This window comes from Dipteris shenzhenensis, chromosome 18, assembly GCF_047967505.1.
Source record: "Dipteris shenzhenensis isolate YYH24624 ecotype China chromosome 18, Dip_SZ_1.0, whole genome shotgun sequence".
Lineage (NCBI taxonomy): Eukaryota > Viridiplantae > Streptophyta > Polypodiopsida > Gleicheniales > Dipteridaceae > Dipteris > Dipteris shenzhenensis.
In genome coordinates, this window is record NC_141613.1 from 3,551,616 (window position 1) to 3,569,335 (window position 17,720).

The 17,720-nt window shown below is 41.0% G+C and overlaps 1 protein-coding gene across 1 annotated transcript; it reads left to right on the plus strand.

Moving 5' to 3' along the window:
- The first annotated feature begins 16,992 nt into the window (after positions 1–16,992).
- On the plus strand, positions 16,993–17,502 carry LOC147890711 (uncharacterized). Its single transcript, XM_087389793.1, has one exon. It carries the CDS (start codon positions 16,993–16,995, stop codon positions 17,500–17,502), a length of 510 nt encoding a protein of 169 aa, XP_087245919.1.
- Positions 17,503–17,720: the final 218 nt, after the last annotated feature.

Consider the following 17,720-nt stretch of genomic DNA (forward strand, 5'->3'; position numbering starts at 1 on the left):
AGCAAACTTACAAACTTTTTCCAGGTACTTGCAAATTTTTTTGCTCAATTCTTTTTCTAGATTTTTTTTTAAAATTTGAAGAGAGGAACTAGAGAGAGAAAGGTTCAGGGGAGGAGCAGAAGAGGATGGAGGGGCTGGAGGGAAGGGAGAAGGAAGGGAGGGAGAGGGTGGGGCTGAGTAGAGGGAGGAAAGGAGGAGGGAGGGGGGGGGGACGGGGGGACTGGGTCTCCCATGGAGGGGGGAAGGGGGGAGGGGAGGGGGGGCTGGCGGCGGGGAGGGGGGGAAGGGGGGGGAGAGGGAAGGGGGTGGGAGGGGCTGGCGGCGTTGGCGGGGGCGGGAGGGGGGTGGGTGGGGGGGAAGGGGGTGGGAGGGGTGAAGGGGGTGGAGGGCTGAGAGGGGGGGCGGCTGGCGGCCGTGGCTGCTAGCTCGGGGGCGGGGAGGGGGGTGGGTGGGGGGGAAGGGGGTGGGAGGGGTGAAGGGGGTGGGAGGGGCTGAGAGGGGGGGGGGCTGGCGGCCGCGGCCGCCAGCTCGGGGGCAAGGACGGGGTTGGGTGGGGGTGAAGGGGGTGGGAGGGGTGAAGGGGGTGGGAGGGGTTGAGAGGAGCGCAGCCCCCAGCCCGGGGGAAGGGGGGGTGGGGAAGAGGGGGGGGGAGGGTTGAGAGGGGGGGGGCTAGTGGCCACGACCGCCAGCCCGGGGGAAGGGGGGAGGGGGGGGAGAGGGGGTGGCGGGGGTGAAGGGGGGGAGGGGGGTGCGAGGGGGGGGTGCGAGAGGGGGGGGGGCTAGGGGCCACAAAGGGGGGGGTGGGGAAGAGGGGTGTGAGAGAGGGGGACTGGCGGCTGCGAAGGGGGGTGGGGAAGAGGGGTGCAAGAGCGGGGGGCTGGCGGCCGCGGCCGCCAGCCCGGGGGCCGCGAAGGGGGGTGGGTAAGAGGGGGGGAGGGCTGAGAGGGGGGGGCTGCGGCCGCGAAGGGGGGGTGGGGAAGAGGGGTGCGAGAGGGGGGGCCTGGCGGCCGCCAGCTAGGGGGCCGCGAAGGGAGGGTGGGGAAGAGGGGGGGGGAGGGTTGAGAGGGGGGGGAGAGGGGGTGGCAGGGGTGAAGGGGGGGAGGGGGGTGCGAGGGGGGGTGCAAGAGGGGTGCGACACAGCCGCCAGCCCGGGGGCCGTGAAGGGGGGTGGGGAAGAGGGCTGCGAGAGGGGGGGGGCTGGCGGCCACGGCCACCAGCCTAGAGGCTACGAAGGGGGGTGGGGAAGAGGGGGGGGCTACGGCCATGAAGGGGGGGTGAGGAAGAGGGGTGTGAGAGGGGGGGCTGGCAGCCACGGCCGCTAGCGCAAGGGCCACGAAGGGAGGGTGGGGAAGAGGGGGGGGAGGGCTGAGAGGGGGGGGTCTGGCAGCCACAGCCGCCAGCCCGAGGGAAGCGGGGACGGGGGGGGGGGAGAGGGGGCGGGGAAGGGGGGTGGGGGTGAAGGGGGGAGGGGGGTGCGAGAGGGGGGGGGCTGGGGGGCCGCGAAGGGGGGGTGGGGAAGAGGGGGGGAGGGTTGAAAGGGGGTAGGGGGGAAAAAGGGGTAGGGGAGGAAGGGGGTAGGGGGGGGGCTGGCAGCCCCTAGGGAAGGGGGAAGGGGGTGTGGAGGGGTAAGGGGTTGGGACGGGGCCAGGACAAAGGGGGTGGGATGGGGACGAGAGAGGGGGAAGGGGAGGGGGGGAGCAGGAGGGGAGGGGTTGATGGGGGGAGGGGTTTTGGCAGCGGAGGGAGGGAAGGGGAGGGGAGGGGAGGGGAGGGCGGGGGGTCAAGGGAGGGAGGAGTTTTGGCGGCGGAGGGAGGGGAGGGAAGGGGAAGGGAGGGGAGGGGAAGGGGGGAGGGCAAGGGAGGGGAGGGGAAGGGGGGAGGGCAGGGGTCGAGGGAGGGAGGGAGGGAGGGAGGGGAGAGGAAGGAGAGAGAGGAGAGAGAGAGGGAGAGGAGAGGAGGGAGTAGAAGGAGAGAGAGGGGAGAGGAGGATTTGACTTACTATCACGAGCAAGAGCGACAAATAAGATTTGACTTATGAGAAGAATGAAAAGGACTTACGAGAAGAAAGTATCGAGAAGAATGTTGAAGAAAGTATCAAGAAGAATGTTGAACACAAATTTGAATTCAAAAGGAACGTACGAGAAGAAAGTATGAGAAGAATGTTGAACACAAATTTGAATTCAAATTTATAATGAATTCAAATTTTCCTCTCTTTTTTGAAAATTCAAATTTATGCGTAGGAGGAGTGGGCTAGTTTTTCTTATATATACTTTTCTTTCCATTCATTCATTTTAACTCTCTCCTCATTTCATTGAAGCAACCAAGAGCGGAAGAGAAAGGATAAGTGAAGCCTTACTTTTTCACTTTTTCCAGATAAGCGGAGCCTTACTTTTTTCACTTTTTCCAGGTACTTGCATTCTTTTTCATTCGTCTTGTAATTCTTTTTCTTTACTTACAATTCTTTTTCAATTAGTTTTTTGTTAAAGTTTTTGAGGAGGGTGGTCTTTTAGAAGGCATTACAATTCTTTTTAAATTAGTTTCTTATTTGAGTTTTTGAGTTCTGTTTTAATTAGTTTTTTATTTATATTTGAGTTTGTAAATTTGAGAAATGAGAGAATAGGGAGAGAAGAAAGAGAGAGGAGAGAGGAGAGAGGGAAAGAGAGAAATTAAGAGAGAGAAGAGGGGCTCCTTAAATGAGAGAGGAGAGGGAGAGAGGGAGAGAGAGAGAGAGATTCACAGAGAGAAGAGGGGCTCCTTAAATGAGAGAGAAGAGTAGGGAGGGAAAGAAAGAGAGAGGAGAGAGGGGGAGAGAGATTAAGAGAGAGAAGAGGGTCTCTAGGGGGCCGTGGCTGCTTGAGGGAGGGAGAGAGTAGGGAGAGAGAGAGAAAGAGAGAGAGAGGGAGAGAGAGAAAGAGAGAGAGAGGGAAAGAGAGAGAGGGAGAGAGAGAGAAAGAGAGAGAGGGAGAGAGAGGGATTAAATTAGTTTCTTATTTGAGTTTTTGAGTTCTATTTTAATTAGTTTTTTATTTATATTTGAGTTTGTAAATTTGAGAAATGAGAGAATAGGGAGGGAGAGAAAGAGAGAGGAGAGAGGAGAGAGGGAAAGAGAGAAATTAAGAGAGAGAAGAGGGGCTCTTGGCGGCTGTGGCCGCCAAGAGAGAGGGAGAGAGGGAGAGAGAGAGAGAGATTCACAAAGAGAAGAGTGGCTCCTTAAATGAGAGAGACAAGTAGGAAGGGAAAGAAAGAGAGAGGAGAGAGGGGGAGAGAGATTAAGAGAGAGAAGAGGGTCTCCTGGGGGCTGTGGTTGCTTGAGGGAGGGAGAGAGTAGGGAGAGAGAGGGAGAGAGAGAGGGAGAGAGAGAAAGAGAGAGAGAGGGAAAGAGAGAGAGGGAGAAAGAGAGAAAGAGAGAGAGGGAGAGAGAGGGAGAGAGAGAGATGTTTATCAGAATGAAACATGGCGAGAGGAGAGAGGGAAAGAGAGAGAGAGAGAGAAGAGAAGAGGGAGACTTAGGGAGAGAGAAAGAGAGAGAGGGAGAGAGAGAGAGAGAGAGAGAGAGAGAGAGAGAGGGAGAGAGAGGGAGAGAGAGGGAGGAATGAAACTTCTATGCTAGAGGGAGGGAGAGGGAGAGAGAGAATAAGTGGGATGAGGATAGAGAGGAAAATACATAAGAGTTGTCAGAAAGAGAGAGAGAGATTAAGAGAGAGAATGAGGTGTCTTGACTATGGCTATAGAGAGATTTAGGAGTCGAGAGAGAGAGAGAGAAAGTAAAGAGAGTTTTATATATTTACATGTTTTATATTATACTTTTAAAAAATTATAAAAGAGTGAATTTATGGTTTGTTTTGAAGGTGAGATAATATTTTTATATATATTCATCTTTTAAATTGAAAAATGTTAACTTTTCTTTAGATACTTGTTCTTCATTTATCTCACATGCAGGTTTAGCCTCTACATCACAACCCCTTTGCATATTTAAGCCTCTTAAACCCCAGCACATTAAAATGAACACAGAAAAATAAATTATTTATTGCTTTTCTTCGCTTCGACAGTTGGTTTAGCATAGTTTAGCATAGATTAGATTGCCTTAGAGGAGAGACAATTCTCCAAGTTGCCAATCGAAGCCATGCTCAAATTTTTCTAACTAGTTCCTAATCATTGTCAGTCCCTTCGCTCACATGCAGTTTAACACTCATAACATGCTATTAAATAAGACCTTTTACCATTTACCAAGAAGTTTATCAGTGGGCAGATTGCATGAGCAGATATCAGTGGACAGATTACATATATCAGTGGACAGATTACATGTCATGGGACATATTGGAGCTTGATGATTATTGGTTATTTTTATTGCATTTGTATAAATATTTAAGCTCCTTTATTGTCATAAAAACCCTTGTAAAGCCTTCTCTGCTATTTTTTACATTTATTGTCATATGAAGCGCCTTGTAATAAACCCGACCATCCCGAACATTCACTATTTAATGAGTATCAGTGGGATGCATAAGTGGATATCATGTGGGCTGCATAAGTGGATAATAGTGGAACAGTTTTTAGTGGATAGATTGCATCAGTTGGGTATCAGTGCACAGATATCAATGGATGGACAGATTACATGTCATTATGAAGATTGAAGCTTTATGACTAGAGGGCAAATCAATGGATGGATAGATTACATGTCTTCACAAAGATTGAAGCTTTATCACTAGACGACATTTTATATTACTTGTAAAGCTTTATTGGCTAATTTTTTTACATTTGTACAAATATTTAAGCCTTGTAAAGCCTTGTAGGATATTTCCCACATTTATTGCCATATGAAGCCTTGTAAAGCCTTTTGGGCTATTTCCCACATTTATTGTATCAAGGGTTGTATATTGTACTTTACTTGTATGTATCTAAATTTTTCATTATCTTTTCTTGTAGGATTATGGAGCAATCAGCTAATGTGATGGCTATCCTAAATGACTCTGAGATCAAAGAATGGGTTTCTAATGTCACTCTAAATTTCAAAGGAAAGGAATATAGCCCCAATGGCTTTTGTAGGTGGACTCGATATCACATGGGCAGAAGAGCTTGGTTTCTTCATCAAAAGGAAAAGAGACTCTTTCTACTTATGTCAAAAAGGGAGTTCAATGGTGTTGAAGATCCATGCGATGCTACTTTCTTAAAAAAAGATATGACTTCAAGCCTTGTGGTAGGCATAATAATACAGCGAAAAGACACCTTTGTGGATATTTTAACAAAGAGTTCAGATCCTGAAGTTGGCGGTATTCATTTTATTGTGTCAAGGAGAGACTCAAAGACCTTTGTGATGCCTCCTCCTCAACCATCAAAGTTTCTAGAGCTGCAAAGTGCATTGGAGACTCTTTCATATACTTGGGAGCAATTTCCTAGTGTGGTGGCAAAAAGGATGCATGCAAAGATAATGTTTGAATACTTTCAGGATGCAGAATATGCTCCTCATATTCAAGGATCTTCACATGAAGGAGATCAAAAAGCTCGGGACAAGAAGAACAAGCACACTGTCACAAATGTGTAGAACATGAGTGCAAACTTCTAGAGCCAGAAATGGTGGATGTAACTAAGGATGATGAAAAACAAGCCTTGAGTGCACGGGAATTAAAAAAAATTGAAGAAGATCAAGGTCGATCCACTGCAGTTATGCTAGAAGCTCTTGCTAGCAAACCACGACGTGAAATGCAAAAGTCTAGTACTGCAAGAGCCATGGTTCCAAGCAGTAAAAAAAGACATCATCCCACTGTAGAGAAAGATAATGTGGATGAAAAATGGTTAAAAAATAGAGAAAGATGAAGAAGACTCAGAACCCGAGGCTGAAGATGATCAGGATGAACTCACATCAATCAAAAATCTTAATCTGCGTCTTAATGAAGCAGTTACAAATGATGATGTGGGATATATCTGGGGTCAAAGGACGTGGTTTGTGAATGCCAAAGATGTGGAAGCTGCAGCTCTCTTTACTAATAGCCGAAGCCTTGATATATCCTATGCAATGCAAATATATGAGGCTTTGAGAGATGGTAAGAAACCTGTGGCAAGCAATGTGGTCTTGCGCGCAATAATGTTTTGTCCAACCAAAAATAGTTTTCTGGATCAAATAACATTTACAGGGCCTACACATTTCGAGGAAACCTTCAGTCAATTCTTTAAAGACACTCTTAAAAATATTCCACATGAACAAGGCGAAGAGGCACAAGGTGAGAATATGCTAAAGGAAGTAAAGAAGGAATTCCTCTTTCATTGCATATTCTAGCCCATTGATGGTCAGCATTGGGCTTATGCTTGTAATCAGATCACAAGGGAAGCAAAGGAGGGCAAAAGACTCACTCCAGAACAATTTGCAAAGATAAGTTCATTCCATTATTATCCTGCAACAATCTGTATATTCAAGCATGAGATCAAGTATTTGATTGAGTCCGAAAGACTTAATCATTATGTCCATGGAAAGCATAAGATATCCTCAACATCAGAGGTCTTACAGAAGGCAAGGGTTATATGGACAACATTTGGTTCTCCAAATCCTGATTTGAAGCAAAAGGTCACAAAAGTAGACGCCGACACACTCACGAACTTCTATACTTCTTTGAGTGCAGTTGTGCCTAGGGGAACTCAAGAGCGAGAAGAAAGTATGACAAGCCTCAAGGTGGTGAGGGACATAAATGCCGACTACACTTCTATCATATTTCGTCCTGTTGAAGTGTTCAATGAGATGCTTGAAACGTGCATTGCTTGTGAGCATGGACAGCTGACCTATGAAGCTCCTTTGTTTATCTCTGGCAAGTCAAAGGTAATGGATAAGAAGGAGTTGACGGCAAGGATGTGGAGGCTTGTAAAGTACTTACTTGATAAGTATGCATCCATGGCAGCACAAAAAATTTTAAAGAAAGAATGGTTTTTTGGAAAAAAAGACAAAGACCACTGCATGGAAGAATGCATCTATGTACAGGTGAGGCGTGATACAGTGCATAGTGCCATTAAGTATTTGCTATCAGAGAAACAAATTCCACTTACTCATTATAACATTGACTATAATGTGATGAAGCATATAGCTTCTTTGTCAACACCCAAGGTAAAGCTATGGGCAAACAGGTGGATTAAAAAGGATGAAGATGGGTCGGAAATAGTAACCTCTTATATGAGAAAAGAAATCCCACAACAGGTGGTTGCATATGTGGAAAGATTAATCAGTGAGATAAGGATGCCAACAGATATGCACCAAAGCTTTCAATTCAATGTAGAGGTTATGGCAGAGTCTGGAAAGCTTGTGAACTTCAGGGGAGTCTCAGAAGATGACTTCTTCAAGAATGAGTCAGCATGGGATAAGCCACAACTATTCTTTATTAATGAAGTTTCTAGCGATGATATCCATAACTTCATTGATAGAATAGTATATACCACCATTAGCAAAGTGGCGATTTGCAACATTGTCATTTTTGTTGATAAAAAAGACAAAGAAGCCATGCAGGTTACTCTAGAGTGAGCATATTCATCAGATTTGAAGATCTATAGTGGTGTTTATGCAGCAAAGAGAGGCAAGAGAGAATGTGGCATAGCGATTCAATCTCTTGAATCATTCTTTTTGTGTATGCGGAGTCCCAACCCTGATCACTCCTTACAAAAGAACATAAGAGGGAATTCAAATAATTTGAGATTGATGCTAGAAGAGCAAGATATTCCCAAGTCCATACATTATCAAAAAAACAACTATGGAAGTCCTGCAAAAAGTGGGAGTCTCTTGCTTACCATGATGGAGAATTTGCTACCGGTAGGTTGGGAGGTCACCTTGTGCAGGATGGGATATTTATTTGAGGATCTCCTTAGAAAAGGCAACTCCACAAATATTATTGAAAATAAGCATTTCATGGCTTATTTCCAGCTTCAAGCAGATCTAACCATAGGCTATGAAAAAGAGATAGACCACAAGGACACCGATGACATGGATGATTACCTTGAAGATCATAATGTCCCAGTTGATGATGATGAAAAGATGGACTTACATGACCCGTTCACAGAGAGTTGGTGGATGAAGACAAACATGATGATGCCTTTTTTGATAATTATGGCTCGCAGGGTTATGAAAAAAGGCCACTACGACAATACTTAGCGGTATGAACTCTCTATTTCTCAACTAAATACAATTTTTTAAATAAGATTTAAATTTAAAGATAATGAATCTAATCTCTCATATTTGTTTAGAGGCAATAGAGGGAGAAGAAATGGATGAAGTCAATACGAAGGCACTCCCTTCTACTTCAACAATGCAACCACCTCTAAATTTGATTGAAGAATCAAATTTAGCTGCATTGGATAAAATGGAGAGCTCATTTGAAGTTACGATCATTTTGAAACGAGAACCTCAGTATTTAAGCTTTGGTAAAGAGGAGGCTTCAATCCTCTCCAATCCTTGAAAAGAGGTTAATGACAATGTTATCTTGGCCATTCTCAGGTAACATTTGTTTATTTGTTGCTACTTCAATGAGCTAACATTTGTTAATTTATTCACAGAGTGTAGTTATATATCAGTTTCCTAGTGCAGAATGCAAATCAATTCTATGAGCTAATGTTTGTTTATTTCTTAGTGCAGTGTAGTTATTTCTCAACTTCCTAGTGCAATGCAGCATCGTGTCTACATGCTCGATGCTCTCCTTTCTTCTATTCTTAGCTCTCCTCAAAAGACTATAGAAGATGTTTGTACCTGGTTAAGCCCTTTGAATTTAGATGGGGTGCGAGTCATCTTAATGCCTTATCATGAGGTGTAAGTATCAACTCTAACCTTATTTTTACTATTTCTTTGGCAAGTTTGTGTAAAACAATAATCATTTTTATTCTGGTCGTGCAGCTCACATTGGAGTCTGATCTTCTGGGACCTTGAACTCAACCGTTTATGGTTTGTGAATTCAATAGAAGGCTATCATGCCAACTCCCCAAGGTAATTATTCTCTTAATATTTTTGATACTTTCTTATTTTGTATCTTATGATCATGACATATTAATATATTTAATATGTCATGATGGACAGTGCTGCATATTGGCTAGTATCTGCTGTCAGAACAACCACGGAGCAACAAGATCAAGTAGAATTCAAAAGACGTCTGCCAGTGGAGCAAAAAGATGGACACAGCTATGGGTGGAGAGTTGCCTACAACCGCATGTTGTTTCTTAGAGAGATTTTTGATTTGGAGTTACTAGTCAAAATGGAATCATATACAGAAGCCAATCTGCTAGCATTTTGGGTTGAGAGTATTCAGCGTCTAATTACTACCATTGGGAAACAACCTGAAAATATGACTACATTGCAGCATGTATAAAACCTTATCTTTATACTTGTATGCTTGTTCAAGCCTTTAATTGGGATGTGTAAATCTCATAACTTTTTTATATTTTCCTCCAAGAGAAGAGACTGAGTCTAATGAAAGCATGCTATCTTTATACTTCTATGATTATTTAAACCATTATTTTTATTTGGGATGTGTAAATCTCATAACTTTTTAAATTTTTCCTCCAAGAGGAGGAGAGACTCACTCTAATTAAAGCATGTATGAAACCTTTTTAAATTTTTGCTCCAAGCGGAGAAGAGACTCACTCTAATGAAAGCATGTATGAAACCTTATCTGCTTGTTTAAGCCTTTATTTGAGATATGTACATCGCATAACTTTTTTATATTTTTATGGCAAAAGGAGGATGTGGAGGACATAGCAAGTGAAGAAGAATACGATGTAGACTACTCTCTCAATAAGATGAGTCATGAAAATATGAATCTATTTGAGTAGATTGGAAGTTCATTCACCGCTATGTTGTTAATTTGACAATAACCTCATTTTTTTGAATTTGGTGAAGAAGAGATTTCAATCCTCTTGAATCCTAAGAATGAGGTTAATGTCAAAGTCATTACAACCATCCTTAGGTTTGATGCAGCCTTTTCCTTGGCTTTATACTTTGCTTATTTTGATTAAACCCAAGAAGCTAATACTTTTTTTATAAATATAGTAATGTTATAACAAATTTTCTGCAAAATATACAAAGCGTTTCATATATGCTCGATCCTCGTATTTCGGAAGTGCTTAGCAACAAAGAAGAAACCATAGAGGATGTTTGCAAGTGGTTGAAGCATGTTCCTATGAATGATGCGCGAGTTATTTTTACAGCATATTATGAGAAGTAAGCATCAAACCCTACTTGTTTTTTCTATTGCATTGCTAGAATTGTCTCAAACATAGTAATTATTCTTTATTGATAATGCAACTCACATTGGAGTCTGGTAGTCGTGGACATTCTTATGAAGAAGTGCTTCTTTGCCAACTCAATGACATCCGTCCATGGCAATGTGTTAGAGTAAGTATAGACTACACTTGTTGTCACTTCTTGACATGTAGATTGATATGCAATGCACATATTCACTGTTGTTATATGTTTTGATGTGTAGATCAGCTCGAAAGTTAGTAGGTGCTATCAACATAGTAATGCGGCAATGTGACTTAGCACAACAAAGAGAGTATATAACATGTCAGGTATCACATCAAGAGAATAGCCACATCTATAATTGTGGATGGAGGGTGGGCTACAATTGCTTTTTGGTAGTTGGTCAAATTTTTGAGATACAAAATGACACCACACTGTCAACATATACGGATTTGCATCTCTATGCATTTATAACATGTACCATTCGAGCAATCATTGATTGCGAAATGAATGCCGTCAAAGAGTCAAAGAGGATAGAAGACCTCAACTCTACAAACATGGCTCCATTGGAAGAATTGGGAAGCTCTTTTAATGTTAGGGTTATGATTCAACATAGACCTCAGTATCTTGAATTTGGGGGAGAGGAGATTTCAATTCTCTCTAGAGCTTCAAATGAGGTCAATAACAATGTTATGATGGCCATTCTCAGGTTTGATACAAACTTTTTCTCTGCTTGATAATTCAATATTTTGATTAAATCTAATAAGCTAATATTCATTTATTTGTTGGTGCAGTATAGTTATCTCATGATTTGGTAGAGTCGTACAAAACCGTGCATATATGTTGGATTCCCTCCTTTCTCCTATACTTAGCGATAGCAGAAAGACAATAGCCGATGTTTGTAAATTGTTACAGCCTTTACATTTACATGGCGTGCGAGTCCTATTTATGGCATATCATGAGATGTAAGTATCATGGCAACCTTTATTTTCATCTTATACTGGCAACATTGTGTTAAATAATAATGGTTCTTAATTATTCGTGTAGGGAACATTGGAGTCTAGTGGTTTGGGACCTTGAAGACAACTATTGCTGGTTTGTTAACTCGATTGCAGGCTTTCATGGCTCAGTGCAAATGTAAGTATTCTATTAATCTGTTGTTACTTCTATATTATGTACCTTATGTAATAGACACACTAAGTTTTTTTAATATGTCACGATGAGCAGGTTGATTGAGAAGTTGGTATCTACTATCAGAGAAATAGGACAGTACAAAGACTCGGTAGACTTCCAAAAGCGTTTAGTAGTAGAGCAGGAAGATGGGCATAGTTGTGAGTGGAGAGTTGCCTACAACTGCATGTTGATTTTCAAAGAAATTTTCTCACTTAAGCCACATATCTCATCGGAAGACTCTTTGGAGCTCAAATATTCAGAGGAGGATATACAATTGTTTAGGGCTGAAATCATTCGAGACCTAATTGCTGCCATTAAAATACAACGTGCAACTGAAGCAATATCAGAGCTTGCATTTAAGGAAGAGGAGACTGAGTCTACTATGAAAGCACTGCACACTACAAAAGAAGTAGAGACCCAGTGTACACCTACAGCACCACAGCCTCCACTGGAAGCATCAGAAGAGTTGCCACAGCCTCCGCTTGCATTTAAGGAAGAGGATACTGAGTCTACTCCAAAAGCACTACATACTACAGAAGAATAGAGACTGAGTGTACATCTAGAGCACCACAGCTTCCATTGGAAGCATCAGAAGAGTTGCCACAGTCTCCATAGAAGCATCACAAGAGCTGTGATGCATGGATGATGTTGTGTTTGTAGTTTTTGTTGATTATACACCAATTTGTGACTTATTACTTAAGTGGCATTTACTGATGATATTTATATAATTATTTCATGCACATAATTTTATGATATGAATGTGTGATGATGTGATTATTTGGAAATAAATCCTTGTGTGATGAGAATTTTGATATGAATATGTGATGATGTAATATTTGTAATATATTTCTTCATGCACACAATTTTATGATATGAATGTGTGATGATGTGATTATTTGGAAATAAATCCTTATGTGATGAGAAATTTGATATGAATATGTGATGATGTAATATTTGTAATATATTTCTTCATGCACACAAGTTTATGATATGAATGTGTGATGATGTGATTATTTGGAAATAAATCCTTGTGTGATGAGAATTTGATATGAATATGTGATGATGTAATATTTGTAATATATTTCTTCATGCACACAATTTTATGATATGAATGTGTGATGATGTGATTATTTGGAAATAAATCCTTGTGTGATGAGAATTTTGATATGAATATGTGATGATGTAATATTTGTAATATATTTCTTCATGCACACAATTTTATAATATGAATGTGTGATGATGTGATTATTTGGAAATAAATCCTTGTGTGATGAGAATTTTGATATGAATATGTGATGATGATGTGATTATTTGGAAATAAATCCTTGTGTGATGAGAATTTTGATATGAATATGTGATGATGTAATATTTGTAATATATTTCTTCATGCACACAATTTTATGATATGAATGTGTGATGATGTGATTATTTGGAAATAAATCCTTGTATGATGAGAATTTTGATATGAATATGTGATGATGTAATATTTGTAATATATTTCTTCATGCACACAATTTTATGATATGAATGTGTGATGATGTGATTATTTGGAAATAAATCCTTGTGTGATGAGAATTTTATTCAGTTGGACAGTCTCCACTCACTTAAAGTAGAGCATTCCCAATGCTTCTCTCACTTTATTCCAACCCTTATCCTTATCATATCGCTCTCTCTCTCTCTCACTTGTAATATATTTCACTCGCAATTATCAATTCCCAATGCTCCACTCACTTAAAGTATAGCATTCCCAATGCTCCGCAAAATTTTATTCAGTTGGACAATCTCCACTCACTTTATTCCAACCCTTATCCTTATCATAGTGAACACATCGTGCCTCTCACTTTATTCCAACCCTTATCCTTATCATAGTGAACACATCGTGCCTTAGTGCACTTGTATTCTTCCATCCTAGTCCTTCCACAAACACTCTCTTATTTCTTACATCCTAGTCCTTCTGAGTAACTTGTATTCTTCTATCCTAGTCCTTCCACAAACACTCTCTTCTTTCATCCATCCTAGTGCCTCTCATTAACTTGTATTCTTCCATCCCAGTCCTTCCACAGACACTCTCTTCTTTCTTGCATCGTAGTCCATCTCCCTTTCTTTATCATCTCCCCACCCATGGATGTCCTTGGCATTGTCGAAGATGTGGAGTTCGGAATTAACAATCTCAAAGAATGGATTGCTGACCAAGGAGCACAGAGGGATGCCAGAATTTGACAAGGTTCTCCTTTGACACACATGGAGAGAGAGGAATTTGATGCACAAAGGCACGCAGAGAGGGAGGAGACTCTCAAGATGGCAGAGAGTGAAAGACTTTTAAGATGTATGATAAAAGCACGACAAGATCTCTTAGACTTCTTAAGTAACCTGCATTATCGCAGCTCTCGTCATGGGCGATTTGATGCGGATGCTGAGAGAACAATAAGAGCCTCTCAGAGAAATTATAAAGAAACAATTTGTGATTGCTTAAATTTCTTCTTCGCATGTAATTATGTTGAGGATACAGCTGTGGAGGCAGTGAAAGATTGGGTTGTTGAGAAGATAAGAGAGACCAATGATGAGATCTTCTAGACTTTGGGTGATTAAGAAGATAAGAGAGACTGTATTAAGGTGTTTTTTGACACCATATGGCTTTGAGTAATATGATCTACTTCTTGTACAAATGTGATGTGCTCTTTTTGAAATTCTTCTAGACTTTGGGTGATTAAGAAGATAAGAGAGACTGTATTAAGGTGTTTTTTGACACCATATAGCTTTGAGTAATATGATCTACTTCTTGTACAAATGTGATGTGCTCTTTTTGAAATGTACTCTAGTTTTCATAACATGTCACACCATTTTTTCTAATTTGATTTTTTAAAATCTTACTTTTTGTCTCTTTTAACAATGTGATGTCCTCTATTTTTAATGTACTCTAGTTTTAATAACATCTCACGTCATTTTTTCTAATTTGATTTTTTAAAATCTTCCTTTTTGACTCAACGTTTTCTTTTATAAGAGCCTATTTTTTTTAAATGTTTTATCCAAAATTATCTCACAAAATGAATTTGGACAGTGCACGAGTCCAAAATTAATGAAATAGGTGTTCAGTGGTGAAGCAGGGTGATCTTGAGGGTTGAAATCCCACAATAACATATATGAGGTGTCTGCTAGGATTAAGATGTACATGCACTTCAAGCAGAGATTGAGTCTAAAGAAATAGTCTTGGTCAAGTCAAGCAAAGACAAGGACTCCATTGAAATGTCTCAACGGGCAATGGAGATTAAGCATGATAGAGCCCTGAAAGAAGTGCATATCAAGGAGTTCAACTCACGTCACCCTTCTCCCCAACATCAAACATGGGATGCCCTTGCAACTTACTTCAAAATTGATTCAATTGTTTATGAGAGCTTCAAGGGTTCATGTGAGTCATGGGTCAAATAGAAGCTGCAAGTTGGCAAGTCCACACCCGATTTCCCAGAAGCCGTGTCAATCTATGTTGATTGGGTGATTACTTCAATAGAGGGTAACAAGTCTACATCACAGTCTTGTTTTCCTTGGACAATTATTCAAGTGAACATGGAGATGGAGGGGGAGAGCTTTCTAACACGTCACTCCAAGGGACAGCTTCCAATCAGCTTGTGTGTGCTTGACACCTCAGAGGGATCTGCCAAAGGCATGTGTTGGGATAAGGATGCCTTCAAGAAGTTGCTCTGTGGCTTGATGGAGACCGTTGCCACTCCATCATAGTATGTATTGCTATCATTTATGACAATGACAGAGATGGTAAATCTCAAGGAAGCAATGATAGAGGCTCGATTTTGGCATAGAAGGTTTGTGGGTGTTATCCATGAATCGGAGAGTCCACAAAAGGGTTTGTCTGAGACCTTCTGTTTTTTGTCATTTGTAAGCTCACATGATGGGTTTGATGGATTTGAGCATATGTTAGAAAACACAAGGCCATACACAATAATTGAGGACAATATTCTTTATTCTGATGAGGATGATGAGTATGAAAAAGAGGCAGTTATGAAGCATGGCATCATCAAGGAGTGCATCAGGTGCTATTATAGTAGGGAACATGAAGTTGTTGTTGACGTCTTTACTAATGGATGTGTGGCATTACAAGCATTGTCAAGCAAAAGAAAAGTGATCTCATTGGTGAAGACATCCCAACAGGCGATAGAGGTCGAGGCTATGTGTGTGGCACATGCATCAAATAATCCCCATATTAAGATTTGGTCTAGCATTGAGAGGCCTCTTGAGACACATAGAGCTGATTCACCTATTGATGAAGGAATTAAAGAGGGTGAGCATCACATTAGAGACTTGCGACCTTTAACTGAAGCAAATCTTGAAGCTATCCCAAACATTACATTGGAAGATTTGGAGCAAGGTCTTTAGCTACTCATTTATGCCTTGTGTATTCAGTTTCAAATTAATATGACTTTTATGGATTTTCTCGATTGCACATACTCTCATTATATTAAAGAGATTAAACATTAGGTATGATAAAATTGTGTGACATAATGACATGGGGAATGGTACTAGTGTCATTCTCCTTATGTCGGGTTATACGTAAGAGGTACTATTAACATTTTATGTAACCTCATATGGAGAATGGCACTAGTGCCATTCTCTCTTTGTGGTTATGTAGAAATGGTAATACTGTTATGTTCCTTTCTTGAATCTATGTTAGTTGAAAGCATTACAAAGATTAAAAATTGTATAGTATTAACTATGCTACCAGAGTTTGGATTTGGGTGCTTTCTACAAATCTATTGGACCAAAGTAATACAATATCTATGCTTTCATATCATGCATTATACATTTCTTTTAGGACATGGGGGGAGGCACTAGTAGTATTCTCTCCTCCCAATGAGGATATGGAGAAAGGCACTAGTGGCATTCTCCATAACCTTATATGTAAAATGGCACTAGCACCACCCCAAGAGAAGAATGGCACTAATGCCATTCTCTCTATGAGTTTAAAGAGAAAGGTTGCACTATTTGCATTCTCAATTGACCTTTAGAGAGATTGGCACTAGTGCCATTCCCCAAAAAGACAATGGAATCAGTGAACGGCAATGGATAATGTTCATACTTTATTGTTATTTATTAGTTTCATATGCTTTTGTTCTTCGACATTGTTGAATGCACTCTAAAGAATCAAAATATTTCTATATTCCTCAACTTCCACAGGGACCAATGATGCATGGAAGGATATGGAGACATCAAGTGTAGAGGACAACATACCACCCAAAATGGGGACTATCAATTACGCGATGGATACAGGAGGTATAGAAGAAAACATAACCCCAAAAATGGAGAAAATTGCAAGGAATATCATGAATCCTATACTTTTAGAGGAGAACATGGATGAACGTACTGTCTCAACATTGGGGACAAGACTAAATAATCTTATTGTTGTTGCAAACATGTATGAAAACATAGCACCTGACAATTTGGATGAGTCAGAAGCTGGAAACTTCAAGGAGAATTTAGATCTATATCCACATACAATTTCTTTGGATATGCCACGAATAACAATCATATTAGACTTGAATGGCTTGTTATTAATTCGATGCCTATTCAAGTCTCTAATACATCCATCTATTATGCATGGCAAAAATAGTTATATGGTTGTTTGTCTTGGGTGCATAGAATTTCTTAAAATCTTGCTACAAAGATTTAATGTAGGTATTTGGTCAACTACGATGGAGTATAACGTACTTGATATGGTAGGAAAGCTGCAAAATTATGCAAATGAGAGCCTCCATTTCTTTGTTATATGGTCTCAGCAAGGATGCTACACTTACAATAAGACGTGTATAAATAGGCCTAACAAGGTTGGTGTTGAGGCAATGTTCAAACCCTTAGCAAAAATCTCAAAGGCATTTGGATGTGATGCTAGAAGGAAAATCCTTGTTGATGACTCCCCATACAAGGCTTGCATTAGCCCTCCATCAAATTGCATATTTCCTTCAACGTTTGATGTACAAGACAAGGATGATAATATTCTACTAAGAGAGTTGATGCCATACTTACTACAACACGATGAAACTAAAGATGTGCGTAGCATGATTGAGACAAATCGGTATGGACAATTACTTGTGATGGAGGGGCATAAGGATTTCAACCTTGTCTAGAAAGTAATTGATGAATGGAGGGAGGAAAATCATGCATGGTCAAGAATGGAATATAAAACAAGAAATCTTCCTCTTGCAGATCAACTAAGAGAGAGGGCTATAGGTGGTAATACAGAACCAAAGGGTGTACACCCTAGGGCAACCCATGGTGGTGATGGCTAGGTGCCTAAACTCAATGCATCCCAAATAAGGCTTTTAAGGAATGCTCCGCAACTCTC